The sequence below is a fragment of the Dermacentor andersoni genome, chromosome 6 (genome assembly GCF_023375885.2).
Source record: "Dermacentor andersoni chromosome 6, qqDerAnde1_hic_scaffold, whole genome shotgun sequence".
NCBI classification, from domain to species: domain Eukaryota; kingdom Metazoa; phylum Arthropoda; class Arachnida; order Ixodida; family Ixodidae; genus Dermacentor; species Dermacentor andersoni.
In genome coordinates this window covers 115,856,974-115,876,107 of record NC_092819.1, presented here as the reverse complement: position 1 = coordinate 115,876,107, position 19,134 = coordinate 115,856,974, and the positions used below count along the sequence as shown (strand labels likewise).

Sequence of the window (19,134 nt, the reverse complement as noted above, 5' to 3'; positions counted from 1 at the left end):
AAGCCTTACTCTGCCGCGAGTTCCCCTCCCTTGTAGTTAGCGCCGAGAGGGCGCCTTTACAGGCGGAGGTCATGTTACGGCCCAACCAAGAGTGGCGCCAGTCAGAAGACGCTTTGACGTGTGTAGATGGAACCTGTCTCCACATACATCTTGTTTGTACATCGTTGTCTCTTGCAATAATTGTAAACACATCATTTAACGTGACTTATGCAACCTTACAATGTTCACTCGGCGTTTGCTCGTATCACCTCAATCCTTGTGATGTTGATGCGTACACAAATTCCACTGTGCAAGCGCGGTATTTTGCCTTTGGACTTTCACATAGCTCGTATGCCTATGTGAAAAAAGTTAATGATAAAGCTGTGAACATCTCTATGCATGGGCACTGCGACCATTTCGAGAGACTACACGCGGCGTAAGATGAAGTGCACATCATCGCCAATGGCTTAACCTTTATTCGCCCGTTTCACTAAATATTTGCTCTGTATTAATTTCAAGATGGGCACTTAGCATTACATCCCATTCCACGAACCTAGTGGAGAGCGCTGCCAGCGCTTTAAGCTATCCTTTCTTTCTCACTTTTGTTTTCTGCCTGAACGGTTATGACGAGCATAAAGTAATCCAATGGCTTTGAGCAATTCCTACGCAGTAATGAGAGGTAACCTGAGTGCTGCAAGTTTCACAGTGACTGCTTCGAGGCGCTCGCCGCGCAGCTTCGAATGTACCAATCATTTCTTGGGAGGACAGTATTACCGCATAAAAAAGACGTTATCCATTCCAAGAGCTGCAGTGCTGAATGTTTTTGGTAGTTAACAAAATATTTGCTAAGTTATTTTTATGAAGTCTAAGCACTACTTGAATTCATTGAATGTATATGTCAATGTGGGTGTAGAAATGCCAACAGAACAACGAATGACGACAATGTATTCATCCAGAGAGCTAGAAAGTGCAAATTATATGGACCCTGCTTAATCCTTAAAAAAATTACGAAAAGGCGTTGGATTTAGTAATGACACCATTGTTGAACTCATGCAAAAATTACGCAATTAGGGCGTAAAACAATCACATGTCAATTTTCTTAGGTTCTGCGTAAATAAAATATCAATCTATAATAACTAGCCCGACAACCTACTTTATTTACGATTGACAACACGTTGCAGCTGAGAAGGTCAACGGTGGAAGTGACCGAGCCCCGCAAAATTAGCTATTAGCTACTACGCCTACGTCGCGTGACATGAAGTAATTTCTCATTTATGCTCCTTCTACTGCTTCATTACTATGTATATCTGTGTGGAATTTTATCTTCACCTAAGGCAAGGCAATTCCACTCCTACAAACACCTTGATCTCTGCAAGGGCGCTGATAAGACCCGACATGAGCATAACGCACCGCCTATTAAGGGGCTTCCACGAAGTAACTGATACAACCGTATGACCTAGGAAAATTACAATAACGCAGCTGCAGAAAAGGTGCATTTTATTTGTATGCCTGTATCCACAACGAGTATTCCGATGTCTGTACACATTTATTTACATTGTATTCTAATTCAAAATATTTCGTGGCTTACAGAGCACTCTCATTAAACGTTAAAGTTTAAAATCACCAACTTTGTGAAACATTAATAAATATAGTGACAATTCTTGACAAAGAATATAAACCACATGCTTTGCACCCTCCATAAAGCAGTGTGCAGCAGAACTACATCTGGAGGAATGGCAGAAGTTTTGCGGGGTGACCAAGAAATATGGAACACCTTGCCCTAGAATGAAGCCGTCAGTAGAACAGTGGTCGTGAAATCCTCCCATGATCTGCGATAAGGCGCGCAGTGAACGGGGACGCATCAACAGTCTTCAAACGCCTCTATGAACCAATCTGGGATGCCGTAAATGTTCTCGGGATCTGGCAGGCGCTTGCAGGCGACTTCCCGTGAAGACGGCGTATACTCGAAAAGGTAGGCTGTCCTGCGGGTCGGAAAACACAGTATAGTGACCCGGTTAGCAGTGAACGCGTCACATGTATGTGCATGCTCCCCTAAGGAGAAATTTTTCTCTGCTGTAACATATGTAGGTGCGTGTGCACGCCTAGGGTGATTATGATATGCATTCGGTCATATGCACCAGTGCAGAGGAGAACCAAAATCAAATCGTTCCTGGTTGTATAGGCAAGGCGTAGACCCCTTTTTGAAGCAATAAATCTGTTCTCGAATCTTCAGCTACACTGTCAGAAGTAGTGAAAGTTTTGGAATAATCGCTATCGAGAATGTCTTCAATAGAGGGCGAAATGCCGGTTCTTATTTCTTTGTATATCATGCGTGGAATGGACGAATGCAGGTCAGCATTTTCACTTTAAAAGTCCTGCCTGGTGGCACTAAGGATTCTTACCCATTTAGGCAGGGTAATTAATACTTAGCTGCGACTGAAAATTTCGTGCAAATGATTACAATACATTAACGCTATCAGTGTTCTGGAAATGAGAACAATGCAAACTGGTAAAATCAATAGCAATTTTCACTGACCTGCCATCATCCCCTTCAACATTCTCTTTGATAAAGGAAAGCAGGCGGTTGCAAAAATTCATGCATACGTCATCTGACCACTGTCCCTGTAACCAAAAGGAGCAAGAAGATATAGCACGACAAGCATTTCAGTAACCAGAATATTTGGAGAAAATAAACAGAATTACTTCAAAATTGCGTGCCATTAAATAGATTGAATACGAAACCGAGTACTTTTTACACCTACTCTGGAAGATTGATGTAGGATGAGCTTCAAAATTAAATATCGATTTCTTCAAGTTATATTTTTGTATGGAGCGCACATCAATCTTTGTAGTTAGGTCGGGAGATTTATCCTTAAATGATTTCTTTGCGTAGTTGACTTCAATTGAGAACAATTTTGTTCCCTGGCTTTACGAGAATCGCCAATGTTGATTAAGATTCGTGCCCTTAGATTATAGATTGCGCTAGGAATATATTTCAGTTAACATACGAATTGTAACAAGAAATTATATATTATGGTAAGTACGTTGAGCTGTCATACGCGTGCTACTCCTTGTGCTTTTGCACCTGCAAACGTTATGAACCAGGAAATGCTGCTTTTTTTGGCTTGCTATAATGAGATATCATTGCGAAGACAACTATATGAGGTACGTGGGGCGTCGTACCTCAAATAGTTGCCTTCACAATGGGACATCAAATGCAGTTATTTTATCTCTTAAGGGTTAATTCTCAGTGAACGCCTTCCACAGCGTTTCACAATGACGGACGTAAACCACAGGAAAGGTAGAACAAAAAAGTGGAAAAGGAGGGGCTATGTTTGTAGTTTTGCACTTGTGGTTGTGTCAGAACCACCAACTGCGCGCTGACCGCAAAGTCTACGGAGACAACAGGACTAGCTGTGCAACTGTGCAAGCTGAACAACGGTGCCTTCTAGGAGACTATGCTTGGGTAGCGATGCCTGAAATAAACAAGTTTCCGAACAGAAGTGGGCGTCGTCACATTGCTGTACCTGATTGCGCCATTTATCGTATACGCGGACGACAGCTTCATTACGTTCGCTTCCTCTGATCTAACCTAGATTGTTAGCGCAGCAACTTGCACGCTGCGTGTGCTAACGCAGCAGACCGCAGTCGAATTCTCTGACTCCGAACAAGATTGCATTCTTTCTTGGTTGTCTGCTATGCTGCTATATCACCCCTCTCAACACATGGCAGCATACGAGACGACCAAGCACGCCGCGGCGAGTGTCAAACGTAGCTATGTCCTGCTCGATAGTGACAGCATACTGTGTCCTGACGTCACAACATAGAATAATTCTGCGAAACAAAACAGGAACTGGCTGTACGTAGGCTACCATATTAAATCGTTTAGGGTGTTTCTGGCTCGTGGCTATTTTTCCGAAGGCTAAGAGGTCTAGCACCTTATAAAGCCCAATAGTAAAAAATAACAAATCAGTACCCCTTTAAGTAGAGGCCACGCCTGCACCTAAACTTCTGCGTCGTTACACAAATTTGCTTAACCTCATTACACACATTACATTACATTAACCTCATTACACACATTAGTTACACAATAGATTGCTCTTGCGTCATTGACATTTCATTTCAAAAGCTAAGACATCCGCTACATAATTTTATGTAATTATCTCGTCCACTAGCGTTGCGTTCCTCTAACGATCGTAACCGTTAGCAGACGAACTAAAGCATCGGTTAACCCCAATCTTTAAATGAGCGTAAAATGCGTTAACTTTTGGTGTGACTTTTTCATTTATTAACATTGTCTTCCTTCCGACAGCACCCGGGTGGCATTATACCTGCCAGGAGCCATGGCCCTGTGGTGGAAGCCTTGGACAAAGGGATACTGCAGTCTCCATACGATCACCTTTTTTACAATATAGCTGACATACCGTTTCAAAAACGATTCTGACGACAGTTATTCCGTGGGTGTCACCACGAAGCTTATTAGAGACCTTATGAGAGGTATTTTGCATACGGCATTCTAATGTCTTTACTGACACACGCATGCAGCATACAGAATTGCGGCTAAAGTGTTAAAAAACTTACCTTAGCCATCTCCGGCATCTTCATGACATCGAACTCCCTGATGTAGAGCACAATCCCGTTGACATCGCGAATGCCACACAATGTCCTCGGGACGCCAGCCAGGCGGCAGTTGGCCCACCACCGCATTAACTTGTGCCTACAACGTCAACAACAAGAAATCAATAAGCTATAGCGCCATATAGTGCGATAACCTTGACGAAAATATCACTGACCTATGGCGCCTTATCACCACTGAAGACAAAACACACTGGTGTCAGACTTGCCACCATCAACAAGAAAGCCAGGAAAAGCAGTTAATAGCCGTAGCCGTCGTCGGCAGCTATATTTGGCAAAATTTTACATTTTTCTTATAGCGCATCTATCACTTGTCTCTGAGTGATTGTGCAATAAATCAGAACAGATGTCATATTTAGTACCTTTATTCCTTTCATTTATTGTGTGCAGGAATAGCGAACAGCCCACGACTGAACTTGTGTACGTATAAACGTTTTTGGGAAACTATGAAAGGATGGCAGGTGAATCGTTTTGTTGGAACTGATGTGCGAAACCACCTCAATCATTTATTCATTTGTTTGCTTCTTCTTGCTTGCATTCACTTGCTTATTTCTGCAAGTGGCCATGGCCAGCACAATGCTTTGGTGATGGTTATATTTAACGAAACCAGACTTAAATAGAAATTTGATACGTAAAAAACTTGCAATAGAATAAATCTATACGTTATGAATAGTCAAGTAACGCTTAAAAGGCTAGCTAACGAAAACAAGCACAAGAAAAGGAGGTCAACATTTAGACGTACTCTATCGAGCTTGGTGAAAAGTCGGGTAATATGGCAACGTTTATATCCATCACGCATGCAAAGAAATACACCGGTGTTCCGCAAGCGCCGTAACGTTACTGTAAGCAAGTGCCGAAGCAAAACTCTCACATGAAACTAAGCTGTCCACAATTTTAGGTAAAATCGCATAGCCACGGTACTCTTGAGAAGCAGTGAATGACAACCGTGAAACTCCGCAAAACATGCTCTTAATCGTTACTAATGTTTATGTAGCAATAAGCGATCGCATAGCAAACGAACAAGTCCCGTCTCAGCCTATTCAATGTTTATTTAATTCGTTAGAGTTCTGTTGTTTCGGGCAATTTGGCAAAACTGAAGTTATTCTCACACCAGAGCGAATTACAAAAGTAAAACGCATTCCTTATTAGAAAAGGTTTCTGTTATCCGGAGTATCCCTTCTAATAATCTGCCATAGAATTCTCAACAATTGACACATGACCACCAAATGTTTACCGAGAGACTAAAAAGAAATTGTGAGCCACTCTGAAGGGGGTTGACCAGTGAAAATGCTTAGCACACGACACGGAGGTGGCACATAATTTTGAACAAAGGTACGAGCTCACTTATTCTCTTGATGGGTAGAAATCGTTACGAAATGCACGCGCTATACTAATCTATACCAATTTAGGTACAAACTAATTAGGAAGGCCTACTAAGCTTCAAGAAAAGACACTCCCTCACCAGAACAAGAATTGGCCTCCCTGGTGCGTATTCAGCCACTCCCTCCCAAATGACTCATTAGGTTAACCAATAGTCCTCGGTCCCCGGTCCTTGTGGAGCACCTGAGCGAGGCGGTGGTCAGACCTTTAACGCAGCAGAGGGTGCTAAGAATCGTTGGAACTGGACAGACCGGCAATGCAAACTTACTCTTGCAACGTTTAACACCCGAACTCCCTCGAGTGAAGCTAGCCTAGCAAGACTCTTTGAGAAACTATCAGGCATTGTTTGGGATATAATTGGCCTTAGTGAGGTTAGAAGAGCTGGTGGGGCCTATACAGTGCTGACAAGTGGCTACGTCCTCCGCTATAGAGGACTACCCGAGAAGAAGCAGTTCGGAGTAGGATTCTTAAGCCATAAACACACAGCGGTCAACATCGAGGAATTCTATAGCGCTAAGAAGGGGGAGCAGTACTTGGAATAAACCTGAATAGAACGTATAGAAAAAAGATAGCAGCAGCCTGCTCTCTAACCTACAGTCACGAATATGAAATAAAAACGACCAGTCTTATGAAGATGTTGAATTAGCGATGCGAAAAGTGCAAACTCAGTATACTGTAGTCATGGGGGACTTAAATGCAAAACTGGGGAAAGAGCAGACTGGTGAAAAGCAAATGGCAACTACGGCGTGGATTCTAGGAACATAGAGATGTTGGTAGAATTCGCGGAAAGAATAAGCGGCGAGTATTGAAAACCTTCTTCAGGAAGCGTTGAAACAAAAAGTGGACCTGCAAAAGCCCTAATGCTGAGACAAGAAATGAAAGTGATTTCATACTTCTGTCCATCCCAGCATAGTCGAGGATGTAGAAGTGTAAGGTACGGTAAAGTGCAGTGATCATAGGTTAGTGAGGGCTAGGATTCACGTCAATTTGAAGAGAGAAAGAGCAAAATTTGTCGCGAAAAACAAGCCAACCTAGACGCATTAAGGGTAAAAGCGGACAGATTCAGGTTTATACTTGCAAAAATATATGCAGTCTCAGAAGAGAGAGTTGAAGATGAGATAGAGGCAACGAATGAAACCGTAAATAGTATGGCTGAAGAAGCAGCAATTGAAGTGCGAGGTAAGGGACCAAGGCAACGAGTAGGCAAGCTCTCCCAAGTAGCAAAGGACTTAGTAAGGAAACGACAAAGAAGGATATTGTCCAATTCAAGAGATCAGATGGAATTTCAGGACCTCTAAACTGATCAACAAGGCGAAAATAAAGGACATTCGAAATTATAACGCGAGAAAGACTGAGTAATCAGTAAATCAGTAGAGAATCAGTAAAGTAAATCAGCAGCATGAAATAAGTGAGAAGGAAACTTGGCATACGACAAGCCAAGATGTATGCCCTGAAAGATAAGCAGGGTAATATCATCAGCAATCTCGAAGCTATAGTAAAAGCAGCGGAAGACTTCTATACTGGCCTGTACAGCACCCAGAGCAGTCAGGATAACTGAATTTTAAACAGTAATGAACACGCTACATGAAGCTCTTCCTATAACTAGTGATGAGGTCAGAAGGACCTTGCAATTAAGAAATGAAACGAGGAAGAGCGACCGAAAAGACGGAATAACAGTAGAATTATTCAAAGATGGAGGAGACAATGCTTGTAAAAGTGGCGGCTCTTTATACGAAGTTTCGATCGACTGCAAGGGTCCCAGAACACTGGAAGAATGCCAACAATATACTAATACACAAAAAGGGTAATGTTAAAGAATTGAAGAATCACAGGCCCATTAGCTTACTTCCAGTATTATATAAAATGTTCGCCAAGATACCCTCCAATAGAATAAGGTCAACACTGGACCAAGGGAAGAGGCTGGTTTCAGGAAGGGGTACTCAACAATAGATCACATCCATTTCATCAATCAGACAATCGAGAAATTCGCGGAGTACAATCAGGCTCTCTACATGGCATTCATATATTACGAAAGGCATTTCATTCAGTAGGGATACCAGCAGTCACAGGCATTAAGCAATGAAGGAGTAAAGGCGCTGACGTAAACATCTTGGAAAGTATCTACAAAAATTCCACAGCTGCCCTAATTCTTCACCAGAAAAGTAGGAAGATACCTATAAAGATTAGGGTTAGACAAAGAAGCACAATCTCTCCAATGCTATTCACCGCATGCTTGGAAGAAATATTCAAGCTGTTAAACTGGGAAGGCATAGGAGTAAGGGTCAACGGCGAATATATCAGCCACCGATGATTTGCAGATGACACTGTCCTGTGAAACAACAATGGGCACGAGTCACAACAAATGATTGAGGACCTTAACAGAGAGAGTATCAGAGTGCGGTTGAAAACTAATAGGCAGAAGAGAAATATAATGATCAATAACCGGGCAAGGGAACGAGAGTTCAGGATCGCCAGTCACCCTTTAGAGCCTGTGAAGGAGTACGTTTACCTAGGTGAATTACTCACAGGGGACCTTGATCATGAAGAGGAAATTTACAGAAGAATAAAAATGGGTTGTAGCGCATTCGGCATGCATTGTCAGATCCTGACTGGAAGTTTATCATTCTCATTGAAAAGAAGGGTGTACAATCAATCAATCCTACATGTGCTAACCTATGCGGCAGAAACTTGGAGACTGACAAAGAAGTTCGAAAACAGGGTAAGGACACCGTAAAGAGCGATGGAACGAAGAGTGTTAGGCGTAACATTAAGATACAAGAAGAGAAAGCGGTGTGGATCAGAGAGCAAACAGGGATAGCCGATATTCTAATGGAAATTAAGAGAAAGAAGTGGAGCTGGGCAGGACATGTAATGCGTAGGTTTGATAACCGGTGGGTCATTAGGGTTATAAATGGGTGCGAAGAGAAGGGAAGCGCTGTGAAGTACCTCAGAAGACTGGGTGGGGTGATTAAATTAATTCACAGGCGCTAGTTTGGATCGGTTGGCGCAGGACAGGGGTAATTGTATATCGCAGGAAGAGGCCTTCGTCCTGCAGTGCATGCTGCTGCTGATTATTATTATTATTATTATCATTATCATTATCATTATTATCATTATCATTATTATCATCATTATCAATATTTACTGTCCCCGTCATTGCCACCATGCTGACAAGGTATCGACGACGTATGTGTAGGCGGCGAGATTACGGTTAACAAGTCTTCAAACACGCGCTCGACGCGCAGGTCCTGTGGCTTCAAGAACAACGTAGCCGCCGACGCACCGGGATGCTCCGCCCCCTCGTTCGTGCAGGCGGGAGAAGGCGCCTTTCTGGCTCCAACTGCTGGTGTAAGTGTTGTGTGCACCCACACAAATGTTGCTGCTGATTACACGTGTGCATAGAACACCTCGGTGTACACAGAATGATCTGATCAGGCGGAACCGCGAATGTACAGTTAAGGTTACTCAATGCTTATCAATGACAATGACAGACACAAAGTGTTTTCCGTCGGTCTCGCCTCAAGCACCATCGAGGTGCGACGCACACAAACGCCCCGATTGCACCAGTGACGCGACAGGCCAGGTATGTGCCAGCGCGCGTTTTCTTCTGAGTAGCAGCAGCCTACCTCGCGTGTTGTGTCGCGCCAATATGTCGCCTTCCACATTCGAAGTCAGCTAGGAGACTTTTGCTGACGCGGTGAAGGCTGATGTCACGGTTGCCATGTTGCTGCAACACCGCCAGTGTTAAGCCCACACACATAACTGCCGGCCACGACTGCGACTTCGAGCGAAGTCGTGAGCTTACCAACAGACCTCTAGTACTTCCAACGGAGTGTGAGAATTCGTTTATAGAGCTGTGTTGCATATGATATATTAGTCTTCAGTATAGCATAGAGGTGTGAAGTCTTATGAAAATGACGCTTTCCTCGCACCTTCCTTCGACTTTCCCGCTGCCCCCACTGTCGGATGGCTGCTTGCTGTCTTGCCGGATAGCTCCTACTGGACCGCAATCCCATCGTTATACCCCTACTCATTCTTTCGTTGTCATGTCATCATGGTAGTTCCGTCATCATCATTTCATTTTAATGATTCTAGGATATTCATATCATTGTCGTCATGCCTGAGTCTTCTACTTTAAAGGGTGAGCCGGGCGCTTCAAAATGCGCTGGGCGGACGGTATTCATTACACGCGGAAATATCCACCACTTTGATCAAGTGCCTGCCCACTATTTAAGAACCAGTAACTATTTAACAACCAGTCCATCTTCGTTTGTGCTTCCTTGGGTCACTGCTACTTGCGACAGCTCGCAACGAAAGAGCGATTACAAGGATCCTCTATGAGACCCCGACATCATAAAAACCTTTATTTCTTTGACTAATTCGAGATACTGCCAAATCCAGCAAGTCAAAGTAACTTCGGGCCACTGCTATATTTCTAAAAAGCTTGTTTCCGAACATAGGTGCTTCACGATAGCGCAAAAACAATCGGAATCGAACTCGCTTTGATTACGTTTTCTGCAAGAAAATAGTCTACGTGCGTGTAGTTCATTGTGGTACTCACTTGTAGAACTTGTTCCGCTTCGTCTTATTTAAGTGCTTGCGGTTCGTCTTGAACTCCACGTATCCAGCCGTAGAACCCGGCTCGCATTCAACAGAGGGGTCCACCGCTTTAACTTCGGCGCCTAGCACGATGGAGTGCAATCCAAGCTGGCAGCGGAGGACGACGTTGTATGCATCGTCTTCCCTGCAGACTTCACCCTCCTCGGCAGAAGCTCCGGGATCACCTGCGTCGTACAAAAATTTATGCAACTGTGACCTTGCGTATGCGACTATTCTTGGACAGTGCCTCAGAAAGTCTCTGTTCGACAGGGCATACGCGCAAATAGAAAAGCAGTACCAAATTATTTACAGCACATTCTCTATACCATCTGCGCCATTTTGTGGAAAAACTTCCGCCATTAGCGTACGTTAACACGACCATTGCGCAAGTAAAAAAGAAAACTTTGCTTGACACTAATTTCCGCGTAAGCGTGAGATTTTGATTTTTTTTCGGCCCGTTAGATACAAAACAAACGTGTGCAAAGCCCAGATGATAGTCTTACAACACATGGCATGCTCCTACACCGGCATTTGATCATGGCGTGACGGTGCACGCAAACCACTGCTTCTACGCAGCATTAGTAACTTAAGCAAGGTTTTGCGGCGCAAGCGTAATCCGAGTGGCGGAGTCCTTGCACGTGCTTTCTAGGCCACCGGGTGCAACATGCCGCGGATAATCCTTTCTGCATTCCCAAAATGTTGTGGGCAAGTGTCCCCGCTCGCTCCCACAATGGCGGCACGATGGGATTCGTTGTCGGTGTTAGTGAGGTGCACGTTCTTTTTTTTTTTTTTTTTTGACGTAATAAGCGCAGCGCAATAGCTTTGAAGATGAACACTCAAAATATATCCAGTATGTGTTCGCTGCATGCCACGGTTTTTGTACGGCTAGGATGGTATCGTCGCAGATTTAATTTGCTGCTCTACCATGGGGTGAAAATCTTAAAAATCCCTGCAAAAGAAGGCGCAAGGACAAGCTCGTTATTTCTTCGGATGCTCCGCACTCACTCGTGGTCATGAGGCGACAGAACCTGATGGCATAGTCACGCATGCGATCCGGTTTCCAGTTGGGGCGGTCGTTGAGAGGCTGCTTCACTTCTGTATTCGGACGAATTGGATGGATGTACACGATGCCTCGGTGCCGAGACGCCACGAGCCGCCAGCCTATTTTTTCCTCAAACGGCGTGCACAGAACCTTTGCCAAGACGTGTCGGCCACAGACGAAATCCGTGCGTGGGCTGTGCACAGAGAAACGACATCAACACATCAGTAAATTCAACATTCAATAAAATTCAGAAATTCTAGTGCTGACACTTAGAAAACTATTCCTTTGATTGTTAGTCCTCCAAGGACGAATGCACGGCTAAAAAAATGAAGGTTACTTTATGACCTATTTTCTCTCCTATTGTCAGAGCGTCGCAAACTATTTCAATAGTTTTTTTTTTGCTATCTTTTAGCTTCGGCTGGAAGGGAACCCAATTCTTGTATTTAAAGTCGTAGCATAGCCATGTCCACTCATCCCCCTCTTATTAGTTTACAGGAGCTTCAGTTAATTCTTGGCAACGTAAAAGCCAATGAACTTGGCAATATCAATGGGATATGAGTTTAAGAATTGCGTAGACCCTTTTCTGTAAGCAAACATGTTCTGTCTTCACTTTTAGGCCATGCAATTTTTTCTGGTAGAATTCCCACTCAACTAAACCGCTATTCTTCTCCCCTTGCACAAAAGCGCAGCACGTAACACGATAAAGAATTATAGGTCTATCAATTATTTCTAGCAAATCTGAAGTTCTAGAAAACCACCTATAAGCTATTATGAGTAGCTCCTTAAACAAACACAATGTTATTTCGCTGCAGCTACATGCTTTATTACCTAGTACAGACACACAACTTCCTCTGGAGCATTCTGCTGATTTTTTAAACTCTTCTCTGGAAGAGAATAATTGCCTGTGCTTATTTATCGACGTCTGCAAAGAATTTGACAGCGAATGCCATCAACTGTGACCGTAGAAACTTTCTTTGCTAGAACTGCGAGGTTCCTTCCTACTGTGCTTACGGATTTTTTAGAACAAAAACTCCAACGTGTTTGGTTAGGACCGTTTCATAGGGCCTTTTCAGTGATCAAGTCTGAAGCACCCCAAGTATATAAACCCAGTTTTTATTTAATATTTACGTCAACGACTTGAGAGCTGCCGTACGAATGATTGTTTTTCAGTAGGCTGACGACACCGTTCCGGTATTCCGGGCAACCAACTGTTTAAATGCGATTTCTTCGCTTCAACTTGGGACGACGTTTAGAGTGATTCGCTGCTAACCTCGTCAGTGTAAACACGTCGAAAACTCAGCCCATATAACTTCCAATACATTAAAGAAAATGCATTTAGGTCATCAATTGTTCATACACACGCCCGATTGTTCTGCTTGCACTGGTTGCCCCATTACTTACCCGAGTTTCAAAAATTTTGGTACAAATTGCTTGGAACTCGCATCCAGAATAGGTTTGCTGTAAACTGATTGGTGTCTCGGGTACTCTACATTATCCGCTACTGCATGGAATTTTCTGTCGGGAAAGCGATTTTCGATGTTATCGCTTAGGGTTTGCTTCGGTATGCAACTACAGTTTACAAGTATTGTTGCGCGCGCTGTCAAAATCGACTGAATTCAATTTTTCGCTTGCTGCTAAAGACCATCTCATATGATCTTCGTTTTAAAATAAACATTCAAAACATGGGATTTGCCTGATTTCATCAGCTTGTTACTGGAAACCGTAGTTCTGAAGCGTCGTTGGCACAGGCCATGAAAAATATTGTTTTGTCCTTCCCGCTCCCTGTGACCTAAAATACGCTATCGCCTTCCTAGCCGATCACTAATTATGGCAAAAGAACATACAATTAATATGTTCCGTCCTTACTCAACACTATGCCACCAAGCATCTATCACACACGCACTAAGCACAACATAGCATGGTCAGTAAGACCTATCTAAGACAGAATTACTTTTCTTCTTTCCACGCCCTATTGTGACGTCAGAGGCGCATGTGAACATATAGTAGTAGCTACTACAAGTTGCGCATTCTTTGCTTTCTGTATGTTTCATTATACGTTCGTATTCTGTCTCACCATTAGAATACGTTTACCCGGCCCCTTTTCTCGTACCAGTAGCAATTTCGTGCTGCCTGCCCGGCACTGCCAGTCAAGACTAATGTAGCTTTGGCAGGCCTGATACTTGTACCTTTTCTTATCGGTTGTGTGCTATAAAAATTATTCACGCATGAATTACGCATTAATAAGCAAATAGCGTAAGCAAGGGAAAAGACAATAACACTGGAAGTATAACCAGCTAAGTGACATTTGACTAGACTCCCTGCTATGTGTACACCGATAAAACATTCAACAACTAAAGAGAGAAGGGCTTGTTGAAGTTCAACATTCTTAGCAGGAATACTGCACATTGGAAAAAGTACAAAACATGGCACGATGGAGCACGCTGTTCATGTTTTTTCAGCGTTTTCTTTTGTAAATTTTCTTTTTGCGTCTCCTGTTCCACCAATATTTAAGAACGAAAATATCAATGCTACGTTAGTATTTCAGCCAGTTTAAGTTGTTCACACTTTATTGAAGGCCGCAAGGTTAGTCCTATTCCGATCGGCATAGTTTCCAGAACATAAATTTAATCGTGCGCGAATATGTTTCAAGGAGCGCAGGCTCTATTTTGGGAAGATAACTGCTGCTTCATTACGTTAGTTTATTAGCTAAGCTACCGAGTAGCTTTCGCCAGCAACTATGCGGTCAAGCTCCTAGTGAGCCAATGGCCAATATTGCTGACCCGGCTTGTATGTCCACCGTATATTCTAGCATGCAAATAAAATAACAACAAATACTTCTATTAAGTACCAATAAACTCGAAAAATAGTTTGACTACATCCAAATTTCATTTGTTCTGCTGGGAAAACCTTACAAGCAGTGGAGCAAATGAATGCCCCAGACTTGTACTCAATGCTTCCCCTTAAATATCAGAATGTCGACGTCGTGACACGTTACAAATTAAACTATATAAGCACAAATGGACTGCTCGTGCATGAGATGTCACGAGGTGCAACTCGAACGTAAACAGTTGACTTGCTTGAGCCAAAGCCTTTTCAACCTTAACTTGAAGGTGGCGTTGTCACCAGTCGTCCGTAAATTGTTTGCTCATCCTCATTTATTCGATAGAAGAACATGCACGGCCTTTCTACCTTATCGCGAGTTCCTCAATGGCAGTTTGCCGTCGCATAAATTTATTTGAATCAAATTACTCAAGACTCAGTCCTATCTGGACTATTAGGCTTGAGTTAGTCGCAGACCTAGTGGCCGATAGCGTCTCATCGAGTAACTCCGACTATATTACACGCCCCTTAGGACTTGCTCGCGATTATCTTTACACAAATTTCCACGTCATTGTTCGACAGAATAAATTAGTGGGCAGTTGTCCCGAGGATACCACCGTCAGTAGTGCGCGTGCGTGCGTGCACGCGCACGCATGTATATGGCTTTGTGTGTGAAGGAGAAAGGGGGTAAACCAAGGAGCCCGATATTTATTAATCATATAAGAAGCCAAGGAAGAAACCAATGGACAACATAGGGGAAGTTACTTGCGCTTACTAACTGAGTTAAAGAAATTACATATTATAGGCAGTGAAAGCGGATGAAAAGGCAACTTGTCGAAGGTTGGGAGCGACCCACGCCTTCGCACAGCGCGTGCGAAGAACCGTACATACAGACTGAAGCGAAGTGAGCGGCCGCGGCTCTAGGCATCGGCTTCACAGTGCCTCAGCATCTCTGGCGGTGGCCCACCAAAATGAAGCGCCGACGTCCCAGATAAGCGACAGGCTCGACGCACGGTTGAGAGCGCTGCAATACGATAGCGCACGAGTGCAGCCACGTGGCTTTATGTCATATTTCGCGGGCTTTCTTGAAACTCCGAAAGAGTTCGCGAAGCAGCATGTATGGTTGCGACAAGAAAGTGGATCGGTCGTTTCTGAAGACCCTCTACAACCCAACGAAACGCACTTGGATCTAAAAGCATTAAAGGTGTTGCATAATTAATCTTAGTCACTACTTAGGCCGAATTTAAGAATAATATAAGGAGAGCCACATGCCGGCAAACCACATGCCGTTCGTTTCCTTCATCTGAAACTAATCATTTCTTTTAAATGCTGGCACAAGTTACGTGAAACACCCTGTGTATTAATGGGACACTAAATCGAAACAATAAATCAGCTTAGACTAATGAAGTATTGTTTGAGAACCCTGCAGGCGTCATTTCAAAAAAATAGTTTATTAGGTGAGAAAATGAAGGTCCAAGTATCAGTATTTGAATTTCGTGCCGAAACCCCAGCGCCGTTACGTCCGCGTGATTTGGGTGCGTTGGCTGCCGAAACTTGCCATGTTTAATATTTGGTTCCGTTAGAACACAATAATTAGTGGGGCCTAGAAGATGCCATCAAAATCCTAGACGTCACAGCCCCCAGGTGCGGGAACTTGAGTAGGCGTCGCCACCCATATTTCGTTCTTGCGCTTTTTCTGGCGTTGTCAGAGCGGTCTTTTTGGTGTTGTAGAACGGTAATTCACTGATGGGGAAAAAATCATTCTGCACTTTAGTGTCCCTTTAAGGTATTCGTTCGCATGCTCGGTTTTGCAGGCTCCAATCGTTTGCCCGCATTTTCAATGCGCACCCACATTGACGCGAATTAAATTACATTAAATTTTGACTTATCAGCCCAATGCCAAAGCCACTACGTCACCATGGCGGCTACGCGGTGTTGCATAGAACGCGCTGCGGCACTCTCTCGCGCCGCGTTCAATGCAACGCCGCATGGATGGACGTTATGAGCGACCCCTTTGGAACGGGGCGGTGGGTTGCGCCAGCAAGCTCTTGGTATTTTACTGCCTAATGTCCTACCTAGATTAAACAATGAAAAAAAAAAACACTATGGACTACCGCACCCAAATTTTCTGATCGCCTATTGCGAACTGTGCTTTTGTAGGTATCCGTCTTTTGTCGTTTCCCTACCTTCCTTCCACCAATCCTCCAATCGCCTCTTACTAATGCCTATTGCGGAGATGTTTGCTTTACCACTGCTCCCGCCGAACCCAAGGGCCTCAAGGAGGCCAGTGGTGCCTAAATCGACCGCTGGGTAGAAGTCTTCACATTCTAATAAAATATGCTCCGTCGTTTCCCTCGTTTTACCGCAGCAAGCACATGCTTCTTCCTCCTTATATCTCGCTTTATAGGTGCGTGTTTATAGGTCGTGCGCATGGCTTGTGGCCCGACGCCACAAGCCATGCGCACGACCTCGCCATTGTAGCTGCTGTGGCTGCAGACCTCGTGCTTCTGTTCAAGACATCACAGAGAGCCTTGGACAAAACACTTCAAAGACAACTGTGAAGCCCCGCTTGTATCAGGCTGAGCTAAAAAGCAGGACAACTGTACAGAAGCTTCTTCGTACCGCTAACAAGGACAAGCGACTTCAGTTTGTGCAGCGTCACGCAGGCTGGACGACGCAAGATTGGAAGGGCCCGTATTTTGAAACGTACGCCTTCCGCAAGACTATCGCCTTGGCCAGGCCTCCGCCAACGGCGTGCCCGGTTTGGCAGTTTTAGGAAAACCGGAAAATAAACAGCGCCATCTAGCAGTTCCAGCCTATGTCATTTTAACTTCATGGTGTCGATGGGTGCTCTTCACATATATTGAATTAAAGAACACGTCTTTTGGCGTTCGGTTGGTGGTGGAGTGTAGTACAGATAAGGCATAACGTAGGTGGTAGTTTATAGTAGCCTTATTGGTGGCGCCTTACACGCATTTTTCTCCGGCGATATTTGTTGATTAATTTAAAATGAAACATTTTACACTTCTTTACTCAATTTATTTTACCTAAAGCCGCCGTAACAAATTAGTATAAGCCGTACTGCGGCCACTACACTCGAAAACACCCGAACTGCTCTGGACTCGCAGGGTGCGCTCTCTCATGCGATGTGAAGCGTTGCACAGCGCGTATTGGTGCACGCTGACATCAAGGGTAAGCAGTCGCTTGATTCATTGAACGCGACTATCGCGGCGGCGAAACTATCGCTGAAGGTGAACGTTTTAGAGTACGGCCCCAGAAGACGCATTAACGCCCTGACTGCAATCGGTAATATATGCCTTTACTATTGTAATGGTGCTCCTTGCACGATTTTTGTTTTCATTATTGATAATTGTAAACTCGTCTCTCTAGTTCTGAGAATTCCTGGAAGCGTTTGTAAAAGGGAACGATGTTTCATAAAATAATATGTAGTGTCATTGGCGGAATCCTACCTGTCATATCACACGAGGCCTAACACGGTTGACAATAGGGCAAACTGCTCCCAAATAATTATTTAAATAGTAGCTTGAAAAACGCGCCGACAATATTTTCTGCTCGCAATATATAGAAATGATGGCTAATATGTAGCAATGGCATCAACGATGGCACATTACGCTACATTACAGTCCAGGAGCTTCTTATGCCGGAAACGAACCAGGAAGAGCAGTGTTATTTCTTGTCGTTTGAGTTTTCCGAATTTGTAGTTCCATTCTGTAAAATGCTTTGCGTGTAGCAAGCTGAACTTTATATATAGGGGAGCGATACTGCACGTGATGATGCAGCATTGAGTACGCAAGAACTTCCAGTTTAATGAAAAGATCCACGACTTCCATTGCCTCATGGCGCGCATTGCAGATGATAGGATGTGTTTACTGAACCTCCGTTATTTTATACTTCAGCTACAGGTCGGAATACATCCAGCGGCTCGCTGCAAGCGAAAGGACAGTCGTCAGCATGTGAGGCTGCATGACAAAGGATGGCCTCGGGCCTCTCGTCAGGCTGGAAGGAAAATTCACGGCAGTCAAATACTGTGACGTCACCGAACAAGTTGCCCTCCATGCTGCAAATGGTCCTTCCCAGCCGCATGACTTCCGATTTCAACACGGCAACTCCCCTGTGTATACCGCATAAAAAGCTCTATCACTTTTTTCCAGCGACACCAAGTGGAAGTTCCGAGCTGGCCATCGCAATCTCCCGACTTGAACCCCATAGAAAACGTTTTGCGGACTAGGAAGAAGGCTCTAGCAAGTGAGTGCCTGCATGGGCTCTCCGCGGACAGGCTTTGGAGCGCTGTCAAGGCCGAATGGGAGCGTTTGAAGCAAAATGCGTCCTTATGTGAAGACTTGTAAGCAAATATTCGTTCAAGAATGAAGGCAGTGTGGGAGGCAAACGGCGACGTGACTAGGTATTGAGCGACGCACGAGGATTACCCTTTTTCCTTTTTTCTTAAAGCCCAATAAGATGGCAGATGTTTGTAACAGCACCTTTGACGTGAAGTCCTAACAAAGAGGTTATAGCAATCAGTATTTTGAACGCATACCCTAATATGGCTACCATAATCAGAATGGCACCATTTTGCAAACGTTACTAACCTAAAGCTTTAGGACAATTTAGCATGGTGCTATACTTCAGCGTCCACTAGTTAGTAACGTTTCTGCAAC

At 44.0% G+C, this 19,134-nt stretch overlaps 1 protein-coding gene across 2 annotated transcripts in view; it reads right to left on the bottom strand.

Moving 5' to 3' along the window:
- Positions 1-1,459: 1,459 nt before the first annotated feature.
- The window catches only part of LOC126526402 (decapping and exoribonuclease protein-like), a 30,035-nt gene continuing 12,360 nt past the window's right edge, over positions 1,460-19,134 (bottom strand). Inside the window, exons 2-6 of one of the 2 annotated variants that reach the window (XM_050174318.3) lie at positions 11,599-11,828; positions 10,556-10,778; positions 4,561-4,696; positions 2,516-2,601; positions 1,460-1,961 (exon numbers count right to left, since the gene is read on the bottom strand). In XM_050174318.3, coding sequence (XP_050030275.3) covers positions 1,841-1,961; positions 2,516-2,601; positions 4,561-4,696; positions 10,556-10,778; positions 11,599-11,828 — 796 coding nt within the window. In that variant the 3' untranslated portion in view covers positions 1,460-1,840. The remainder of the gene's footprint in view (positions 1,962-2,515; positions 2,602-4,560; positions 4,697-10,555; positions 10,779-11,598; positions 11,829-19,134) is intronic. The other variant, XM_055067656.2, reaches the window with a different exon arrangement.